The sequence below is a fragment of the Pieris rapae genome, chromosome 22 (genome assembly GCF_905147795.1).
Source record: "Pieris rapae chromosome 22, ilPieRapa1.1, whole genome shotgun sequence".
NCBI lineage: Eukaryota > Metazoa > Arthropoda > Insecta > Lepidoptera > Pieridae > Pieris > Pieris rapae.
The window spans coordinates 2,279,063-2,290,572 of NC_059530.1; the positions used below are offsets into that span (position 1 = coordinate 2,279,063).

Here is an 11,510-nt window from a genome sequence, read left to right on the forward strand (position 1 = left end):
GGACTAAAAACTTCACAAACTCTTTGCGGGTATTAACAGAAAAAATGCGTTAAGTATTTAGTTATATATATTTATTAATATATATAACTCACCTCCACCGAGAGAAACCTTAATTAAAATATGAAATAGTATTTCTGGTTAACATGAAATTATATATAGTCAAGCGATATATTTTTTATTTTTATTAATATTTATAACCTAAATAATTTTAATTAAAGGTAGGTTCAGCCCCAGCTGTGTACTTAATAATAATGTACATTCTAAATTCGCATTTAATATTCGCTCGTACGTTTAAGGAAAATATAGTCACAAAAAGTCGACGGCGTGTGATATTTTCTGTTGTCTGATGTTTTTTATAATTTTTATCCATCTGCAATCAGCTTCTTGGCTTTTATCAGATTTAATTTAAGAACGAAGTAAAATGGAAAAAGAAAAAAAACGTTTCTGTAATAATATTTATTATATTATTATTATTTATTTATTTGGAAACAAAACATATATGACTTCAAATACATATATCCCTTCAGAACCATTATGTTTGGCAGTGAATCTTGAGATGTTTTTTCAAATTCGACTTGTTTGAGAATATCTGAAATTTTAAAACCTAATTAATGGCTTTATCATAAACATAAAAAATATTTTCTAAAAGGACAAAGTTCAAAAAGATATGTGTGCGTGTCTAGTGTACACACATAAGAAGTGAATCGTCTTTGACCTTATTTTCGAAAAATGATCTACTATATGCAACTTTACAGTAATTGGTTAAATAAAGTTATGTTAGATAAAGTTAAGATATGAATACAAATAAATTAATTATTTAATTTTAGCTTATTACTACAAAGATTATTACAGAATTTCATTAATTGCATAGAATTATTACTATCATTATCGTTATTATATTTTTTTGTTATTAATGGCTTATGTTAACTGAAATATGAAATATATTGTTTAAGATCGCGCATAACGGAAAAATGTGGCGGTAATTTTTTTTCCAATGGCGAAAAAGAAGTTTCACTTCAAAACTTAATAGTTGCATGGGTCACCTATACTTAACATACATTGGTCTAAATTATGATACAATTAAAAACATTTAAATAAAGTTACCTTATCGCATATAAAACATTTACTTGTGGATAAATGTGTGCTTCGCCTATGCGACGACAAAGACATAGCTGACGTAAATAATTTCATACAGTCTGCGCACGAGTACCTAAAATACAAATGAGACGTATATATCTGTCTCTTTCCTTAGGAGTCTCAAAATTTAAGAAACATTGAAGTATAGGAAATTTTTTTACAATTATTTTGCATCAATTTTATTAAATTGAAATGCGATTTCATAAAAGTTGAAACAAAAGAATTTCGATATTAATACTGTTAGCACACCACGGCGAAATCGCAAGAGTTCCGCTGTGCGTTATAAGTTATTTGGCGGCGGAACATGAGCGAAATACCGCACTCTGACATACTGACTCTGAAAACTGACTAAGATGTTGTCTCTTTCTACCGTGATTTCCCCCGCTACCGTTGACCGCCATTTTGTGGCGATTCTGCGTGTGGGTAGGACGCGTCTGTAGCAATCGACAGTTTATAGAGAAACAAGAAAAACGGACTTGGAATTTACTGAAAGACATAATATATATAACAAGCAGTCGGAGAACTTGCAAGAAAAACATTTTATTTATTAGCCAGACCAATTTGGATAAATTTAATTAAGTATATGTATTTAAAACTAGTATTAGTTTTTATTATCGTCGTAGATGAGAACAAAAGTTATTCAAAAATTCAGAATCTTGGGACACGTTAATTTCGAGAAATATTTTTATTGTTTAAATTTTTTCTAGAATTTTCTGACAAGAGGTCACCGGTCACCTGCCGTTATGTGATCCCGCCGCAAAGTGCTTGCGAGTGCGTTGCCGGCCTTTTAAGAATTAGTACGCTCTTATTTTTGAAGGACTCTAAGTCGACCTCGAATCTACCTTCCTACTTTTATGTGCCCCTTTTCTCACTTACATTTTCTCATCAACATGCTTAGACGTGGTTGCAAAGTGCCTCTTCAAACTTTTCTCAGATTTAAAACTCTTATTACACTCCACACAGTAGTACATCTTCTCATCAGAATGCACCACTTTGTGCGTCTTCAAATTGGAGTTAGTCGAGAAAGATTTATCGCACTTCGTACATTTGAAGGGCTTCACACCTGTATGCATCCTAAAAATTATAATATTTTGACAAATATAGGCTAATTGAGCAGTGTTGGCCTTGTGGCTTCAGTAGAATACGAACCTCAAATGAATGATGAGATGCTGTTTCGTTCCAAAACACTTGGCACATTCGTCGCAAATATATTTTTCTTTACGTGAATGTATTTTCTTATGAATGTCCAGAGCGTATTGATTGCTTAAACGAAATTTAATTTCCATTATGGAGGGCAACAGAAGTAGAATACAGGAGTGCCGTCCCCATAATAAAGTCTTTGCTGAATATTTATTAAAAGTATATTCATTAGCAAATTGTAAAGTTTTTAATTTATAAAAAAACTTATGTAGGTAGTTGAATGATTTTTGGAAGTACCCACACTTCCAAAATTTAAAAATCTATTTCTGAATTTGCAACTCCTCCTGCGAGGTATACGTAGAATGCTATCTTACAAATGCATTTACATTTACTTATAATTTCAGAAGTGTCCAAAATGAAAAAAAAATTAAGAATAAAATAAACAGAAATATTATTACATTTTTAAATGACAAAATAAATGATTTCAAATGCCAGTTGAAAGTAGTAAAATTATTAACATTAAAATAGTTTTATAGAAATTAAACATTCTAGTTATGGACCCTTTCAACTGATTGAAATTACTGGTTAAAGTATTTGATAGCAGGCAATCCTAGCATAGCTCGGTTGTATCAATGGCCAAATTAAGTGTAGACATCAAATAGCTTCACATTGTTGTTAAAATAAAAATTAAATACGTTTATTTTGGAACATAAGATCATCAAGGTATCACTTTTTCCACCTTATTAAATTCCAATCTGTAGGCTTCCCTACTCATCGGCAAAGACAGAGGCTGTAGGGCGAGAGAAAAAGCCGGCGTAAAAAACTCTCGGTACTCTTTTAAAAAAAGCAAATCATCAAACAATAATACAATATTTAACACAAATAGCCACTTATAAACTTATGAAATCAATTTACTAAAAACATCACTCACTCGAATATCTTCTGGCACTGATCACACTTTGTTAGACTAGGCTCACTCCCACAATGGAATCGGTGACCCACAGCATGGGCCCACCGCTTAAAAGTTACTCCACACAGCATACATTTAAATCGCCTCTTATGTGATAATTTGTGTTGGGACAGCACCAAGTGAGATTTGAAATGCAAGTGGCATATGGGACAAATGTGTATCGCTGTATCCTAGAAGCATTACAGAACATGTAACGACACCTGCAATGCAATAATTGCAACTGCAATGTTGAGTTGTTGTAGTGCCTTTGTAACCTTGTGATTGTGTGGCATAAAAACTTTAAGACCCTATCACTATAGGATTAGATCCAATGCAGAAGAATGAACAACTAATTTAATTTTAAAATAATTCTATACAACTAAAACAACAGGTTGGCCTAGTGGCTTAAATGACTCTCAAAAATGCAAGTAGCACACTGTAAGATCTGTATATGGTGAACATGGTTGTTGGCCCGACTTTTTATTTGATTCTGGATTTGAGATTAAAAAAATCGAGCAATAATATTTAAATGGTAAAATAAACTCACATTATCATGTCTCAAATTATGATCCTTGTATGCTTCATGTGACACAAAACCAATTCCGCATTTTTCACATTTATACAACATGTTTTTAAATTTGACTGATTTCTTTTTGAATAATATTTCATTTTTCTGGTCATCTAGTGACAGGTATGTTACCTCAAAGTTCATGTTGTATGCGTTAGTTTCACTAAAATAAAATAAATACTATAATTGTAATTTAACAATTTTAATTCATTTTTGTTATTCTTTCATAAGCAAGAATAACAAAAAAAAGGCAATTTATTTAACTAGAATTGTTCAAATGAATGTGACCATTAGGTATATCATTTGTACAAAAATTTAAGTTTTATTCAATAATAATATGGTTGGTTTATATAATGAGCTAAACAGCTAGTATGTTAGTATAGAAGCAATCAATACACTACTTGACTAAATGACAAAAGTTATAAGTGATGTACACTTCACACTAGAAAATTATTTACAATAATTTTATTAATTTGCAACAATATTTATATAGGCTAGATGGTAATTTTATTATACATATCTGATATTTGTAAAAAAATACAAAAACATCAACAGTAAAGATGATGTAGTATGCTTACCTTATATTCTCAACAACATTTTCTTCTGAATAGTCTAAATCATCAATTCCAATATTATCAACATTATTTTCATAAGTTTCTTCTTTAATGTATATTTCACTGATTGTAGGTGGTATATTAATGGAATCCAATTTCTGAATATTCTGGAAACAGTATTAAGTACTTCAATTTTAAATGTTTATGTAGTGGAAAGTACTGCGTAAGATAATATTTTTTAATAAAATATTTTATGTGGGGCACCTGATAATTGAAACTGCCATTCAAAGGATGACAAATGATCCTTTATAAGTAAAAAGTTTTACCTACCAATTCTGGATCCATATGTATCTCCCGCTCTTTGGGATGCAGCAAAAGCAATATAAACCTTTCCATCTTCAAAAGGGTATGATAACACCATTTACATAAAAATATATTGTTCTCCTAAAATTTAAATAATATGATACTGAATATTTGAGTAATTTTCAAAATAAAAATGGGAATATTATAAATAAAATCAGGATTAAAAAAAAAAAATAGAAGTCGGTAGTATTCTCGTTCTTTAATTAAGATACGTTTTTTATTATTTACGGTTTGTAAGTGAGCTCGTAGCAGTAAAAGAAATGAAGTAAAAATTACCTGAATACCAAATTTTTCCAAAAATTTCATCCATTTTAAACCCAATGGTGAACCCAGTCTTTGTAAACATATATTACAAGGCTGGTCTTCTTTATCCATATTTAAATGATTAATTAATGAAATATATGTTTAAAGTTTAAATACGTCTTTACAATAGAAAAATTAAAATAATATTTTTATTATCTCCGATATTCAAATATACACACAGGGCACAGACTAAAATAGCCGAATTCGAGTAGTGTGTTCACTGTTCAGTGTTGATTGTTCTGTCTGTGCTTCAAGCACATCAAAACGTAATGCCATTATCATACCTTACCTTCCTCGTGAGTCATGACTGCCTCGTATTTTAAATTTTAGGCTATGAGGCATGAGCTATCAAATAACAAATTGTCATCCATGAATATGATCCATTAATTTATCATATTTTTAGTGGTTGGTCTTTAATTGTTTCTATATATTTTTTTGTAATTGAATTCACATTATTTTACTAGTTTTATATTAAAACATTACGATTTAAGGTTAGTTCTGTATTTATACATGGTTACATTTTCAATAATCCAGTTTCAGCTTAATTTTCACTTACAAATTAAATTACTTTTACTATTTGCATTTTTATGTATGCGAAATATGATGCTAGCAGTTTTATAAACTTGGAAAGTTTTTATAGATATATTAAGTCTTAGTAATTATAGCGCTGTTAGCTGTATATTAACAGCCTATACCTAGTCCTGAAACTTTTTATGAGTTTATTGGTTAATAGGGAAATAATATATTGTCTATTTATATAGATAATTTATAACGTAAGTTTTCCTAACGATCTATGCTTTCTACTCCTGCGTTAGTCCAGTACATATGTATGGACCTAACCTATTACCTACTACATATTACCTATCATTAAAGTAAATAATACTGCTAGTGCAGATTTTTGCATATATTGCAGCCTTAACCATAATCTAAGGGACAACAGGAAGTTGGTACCCACGAAAATACCCAACAAAAAAACCTAATATATTTTTAATACATATTGAAAACAAAATAAACAAAAGCATTAAAACCTGTATGTATAAAAATGTGTATATTAAATACATATGCCCATTTTCACAATTTTTTGTGAGAGGCTACTATAATACTTGAAGAACACTCTAGTAACACAGGTAACTGTAGAAATGATTGCTGGATATTTTAAAAGATCCAATTATTTTAGGAACAATGGCTTTCTCCGTTAGTCCCATAACTGAAAACGATGTAGAGGCTGTGCTGAAATTCATGAAACGGTATAATTATATTACAGGGAAAACTTATGCTTTGCTTTATTTAAATCAAATAACCAAAGCGTACAATTCATTTTAAATATTCGTGTTATAGTTTTCATACGCCTCATATTGCTAGGGAGCTGGCGAGCATTTAGCTTGATTTGCTCGTATTTCCGATTATCCCAACTTTAATTCCTATCAATACGTTGAATTAGTCGTATGTTGTCAGTTGTTAAGTTACAATCGTTTACTCGTCTGCCTTTGGACTTGATGAAAATCTATAAAGGGCCTTTCAAGTATTACGTAAGCACTATAGAGGGAGGGGAGAGTCTATGGTTTTCTTATTTGGTGATTACGTCAACAGTAATTATTTACTTTTTTACACATATTGTCTATGCTTGAAAACGAAATGCATTTTCGAGGATTCCTACAAACAATTAATACTAGCCCAGTCATATTAGGTAAGAAAAGGGGTCAACCTCGGAATGAAAGATAATAAGCTGCAAATTGGTATGAACCTTTGTTTTGTCATTCTAAATGTTGTCTCAAAAGTCACAATCGTTATCGTGTCCGCGTCTTAAGATATTCAAGGTCAAAGGTCACAAAAATCGGTTTTTCGCGAATATCTGGCTTCCTATCGGTTAAATGAGATTTGCATTTTTAATAAAAGTTGTAGGCTATAAAATTCCCTACAACTTTTGTTTAAACTTTTTTTTCATACGACCAACCGTTTTGAAGGTAGAGCGCGAAGTGCACATCGTACAGTCATATACGGCCTAATGCAAGGTCAAGCGTAAGATATGGTTATCAGTACGTTATAAAGTCAATTATTTACTTGGAAATTATAATTATTAAACAATGCCTATTATTTATGTACTAACTATTAATTATTTATATTTAATTAAAGTAAGTAACTTGATTATTTATATATAATTATTCATATTTAACTATTTAAGTATAAAATATTATTAATTCTGGATTATATATTATTTTATGTTACTAGAGCATTGGAAAAAATTCCTGATTTAGATAAACTGGTGGAAGTATTTCAACAAGAAAACTGCCCAAAACAAACATTATTAGAAAATGGAGTGCGCATCTTGTTGGCATTATATAATGCTCCAAAATCTGAGGACAACATTGATCATTTCCGCTACACGCAATTCATCAAATTTACAAAACTAAATAAACCTGTACAACTGTCAACACTTCCACCAACAAGTGTAGCAGCTCATCAACACATAAAACGTGTCTACTACCAGATTCAAACGTGGTTAGGGAAGGACTTAGAACCTCAAGAATGGGGCTGGATGCTTGAAAATGAAATTCTGGAGCCCATACGAACGTTATTACCTCCAGCACCAGCCGAACTACTAAACGTAATATTTTGCAATTGCAAAAATGGTTGTGGTTCCCGCTGTGGATGCAGAAAATCAGGGCTACAATGTTCTTTAGCTTGCGGCCAGTGCAACGGACAAGCTTGCCTCAACGCTTCACTGTATCCAAGTAATCCCGATGAAGAAAATACATATGATCCCGATATTCTGGAAGGTTTGGAGATGAACATGACAGATAATGAGGATCATGACAATGAATCGAACATTTTTGAGCGACAAGAAGAAGAAGAAGACGAAGAAGAAGAAGATAATTAGCTTCCATTTCCAATTTCATTACAATTAAAATCAACAAAGATACTTTTGATATTTGAACTCACATTTTGATAAATGTATATTATGCCGTATTTAATAATAAATAAAAATATGTGTAAAATATATACTCTTACTATCATTTTAACTTAAAATAAAACTAAAATATATAATCCAGAATTATTAATATTTTATACTTAAATAGTTAAATATGAATAATTATATATAAATAATCAAGTTACTTACTTTAATTAAATATAAATAATTAATAGTTAGTACATAAATAATAGGCATTGTTTAATAATTATAATTTCCAAGTAAATAATTGACTTTATAACGTACTGATAACCATATCTTACGCTTGACCTTGCATTAGGCCGTATATGACTGTACGATGTGCACTTCGCGCTCTACCTTCAAAACGGTTGGTCGTATGAAAAAAAAGTTTAAACAAAAGTTGTAGGGAATTTTATAGCCTACAACTTTTATAAAAAATGCAAATCTCATTTAACCGATAGGAAGCCAGATATTCGCGAAAAACCGATTTTTGTGACCTTTGACCTTGAATATCTTAAGACGCGGACACGATAACGATTGTGACTTTTGAGACAACATTTAGAATGACAAAACAAAGGTTCATACCAATTTGCAGCTTATTATCTTTCATTCCGAGGTGAAAGCCCTAATATGACTGGGCTATACGTTTATTTAAAATTAACGAGTTTTGCTGACAAGGGGGGGGGGGGGGGGATAAATTGCAGTAGGTAAATCAGCCTACGTTATACTTGAAAGGACCCTAAGGCTAACATCAACGTCTCATTATCACAGGAGGTAGATGTAAAAATGCAACGCATTGCACGGAGCTGTAATATAAAATATATAGATATTTTGGTCGTCTATCAGCTCCCTACCTAAGAAGTCACAAGCCAACATATAAAAAAGTTCTGAAATTTGGTACATTTTGTCTTTTGCTCTCTGCGCTTACATCGTTCTACTACTACTACCCAACATAGCTACATAACATATAACTAACTATTTAAATCGCTTAAAAGCTTATACGTTAAAGAGTATTTTCATAGTGAATGTTTGTCTTAAATAATCCAGTGTTGTCTAGATATCATTGGCGTCACAAATTCCTTGTGAATGGGTCATTATTTCGCTACAGTTTATAGTCTGTCTTGTCTGCTTTTAATCAATAAATTCAGCGGTAAGGAAGGTTACAGGCATGCAGTTCGTCGTCATTACTTCTAGTAAATTAATGATTCGCTTTTGTTTTCTTTCTTATTGCAGCTAAAATATGTACTAATCTTCAAAGATATATTTAAACATCTTAGCTTTTAACAGTCCCAAGTAGTAGTTGAATATTTAACAGCAAAGATTTAACGTTTTATTAAGAAGGTAGGCTATTATTTAAAGACTAACTCAACATTTGAAAATCAAATTTTAAATTGTGGATTTGTGTCGGTATGACTAATTTCACTACAAATCGCTTAAATTCTAATCTTGCTCTCTAAAGTCCGCATTAAAAACCTAACCTTCTAATAAAGGCCTGATGAAATCATGAGAAGTTCTAGCTATTAGTTGAACTATATATGTATTTCAGGACATTCTATGTTGATGAGCCGATTTACAAGGCTGTAGGGTACTGCACGTCGGAGAACGATGACACATTTGATTCAGACGAATATTGCAGGCACATTTTACCAGGAGTGTCCTTTCAAGCAAAGGATAGCGATGGCAACATTATCGGTGCACTTTTATGCGACATTTGTCCGGTTGCAAATGTGAGTTGTATGAAATTGATTTATGTATTTGAAACAGTTCTTTTATATATTATAAAAATCAGCGTTACAGCCGTTTTTAAGTACTTCAGATGTCTGTATCTGTTTTAGGATCAGTTTTCAATTCAATAGTCAAGTCGGTGATCAGCCACACGCTGACACATGCTTGAATCTAAGGCATGTCGGTTTCCTTACGGTGTTCTCTATCATTAAAAATGTTAAATGTGGTGAGAAAGTCCATTGGTGCACAGGGGATCGAACCTACGATCTCAGAAATGAGATTCGCACGGTGAAGCTACAACGCTAACACTGCTCATATTATTATGTATTTGAAATATCAGTGCAAATTTTTAATAATATTGTATTTGTATTTAAATATATTTTAAACACAATAGATGTTGAGTTAACACAATAATCTCATATTCGTCAAAACACGAAATGTATTTTCATTTATTTATTTATTTAATAATAAGTACCTAATAATTTGTTTTCTCTCAGTATGCAATGACAATATAAACACATATATATTTCAGCCGACAATCTATACACACGCCCTAAGAGATTGCCGATCTCCAAGATATAAAACAATCATTCAAATGTGTATAGTTCGTGAAATGCTAACAGAAATATGGAGCAAGTTTCCAAATGACGTGAACTTGATTGAAGTCAAGATGGCGTCTACTGACGCACAATGGCGGAATAAAGGAGTCATGAATCGGTTAATGATTGAAGTTGAGTAAGTAATATATAATATTAAGCTTGTGATAATGTCCTCAAATATCCAATATTCCTTGTATATATATGTAAATATAAATAGAATGTTCGTTCCTATACTTCTCCGAAACGTTTTCGTTAACGGTAATTTTCACCCCTCTGCAATCAAACGCTATTTTTTGATTTGTTAGTTAAAATCTTACGTCTTCAACTATGAGGTTTATATACATACCTATGTAGAGAAAAATTCACAGAAAAACCTTAAAAACATTTATTACTTACATATTGCTGCATCGTTTGTTCCCACTTCAATAGCTTACCTATTAGACATTAAGTTTCTGCTAACTGAAGTATATTTCCTTGCAGGAATGCAGCAAAGGAAAATAATATCAGATTACTCCGGATGGAAACCTCCAGTGCGTACTCTGCCAAATCGGCAGAGAGGCGTGGATTTAAGTGTATTTTCAAACGGCTTTATACGGATTTCCAGCTAGACGGAAAACCATTCATTGTAACCGAACCACCACATCTTGACGACCGTGTATACGTTAAGGAAATGTATTAATTCCTTGTTGTAGTACTAAAGAAATAAATACTCGTTTTATAGAATTTTCTATTATTTAAAGCTATTAAATTAATACTTAAAGTATGTAGTTTTTGAAGTTTTATTTTGGCGTGTTAAAGAAAATGATGAGGGTAAATTTTGACGATACAACACGGCGAAGAAAAAAATCGACACAGAAGTTATAGTCAACATTTTAGTTTTTGAAGTGGCCCGTTAGGGAAAACGATGAGAGTTAATTTGTACGATGCGCGCGCACACCGTCACAAAAATCCGACACCCTGAAGTTAGGTATAGTCAACACTTTCGTTTTTAAAGTTACACTTTTAGCGCGCGTATGAGAGTAAGTACGTAGTTAGTGTCGTTTTTTTACAAAGGTAGAATAATTTTTTGAAAAAAAAAAAACTTGTTACACCAAAGAAGTATAAGTACACGTTATTAATTTGAAAGATCTGCCGTTGCCAAGTAAAAAATGACATCATTGAAATGTCCATAAATAAATCATTATTATTTAAAATAGCCATGTTATGGGGGGTTTACGTTTTTGAAGAAAATAAAAGTCAAAAA

The 11,510-nt window shown here is 31.4% G+C and overlaps 2 protein-coding genes across 3 annotated transcripts; one reads left to right on the top strand and one right to left on the bottom strand.

Moving 5' to 3' along the window:
- Positions 1-451: 451 nt before the first annotated feature.
- LOC110992524 (zinc finger protein 724) lies at positions 452-5,242 on the bottom strand. The gene is made up of 9 exons (XM_045633189.1): positions 4,988-5,242; positions 4,679-4,792; positions 4,373-4,515; positions 3,774-3,957; positions 3,209-3,417; positions 2,287-2,400; positions 2,014-2,211; positions 1,105-1,210; positions 452-589 (listed from the first exon to the last, which is right to left on the bottom strand). The coding sequence occupies exons 1-9, from the start codon at positions 5,084-5,086 to the stop codon at positions 533-535; spliced, it is 1,224 nt and encodes a 407-aa protein (XP_045489145.1). The 5' UTR covers positions 5,087-5,242; the 3' UTR covers positions 452-532.
- Positions 5,243-5,323: 81 nt separating this feature from the next.
- LOC110992527 lies at positions 5,324-10,987 on the top strand. Of its 2 annotated transcripts, none has more exons than XM_022258393.2 (5): positions 5,324-5,419; positions 6,192-6,261; positions 9,490-9,670; positions 10,201-10,403; positions 10,748-10,987. In XM_022258393.2, the coding sequence occupies exons 2-5, from the start codon at positions 6,197-6,199 to the stop codon at positions 10,944-10,946; spliced, it is 648 nt and encodes a 215-aa protein (XP_022114085.2). In that variant the 5' UTR covers positions 5,324-5,419; positions 6,192-6,196; the 3' UTR covers positions 10,947-10,987. The 2 variants fall into 2 exon arrangements, with proteins under 2 accessions (XP_022114085.2, XP_022114084.2); XM_022258392.2 differs by lacking the exon at positions 5,324-5,419 and adding an exon at positions 5,444-5,505.
- The last annotated feature ends 523 nt before the right edge of the window (positions 10,988-11,510 follow it).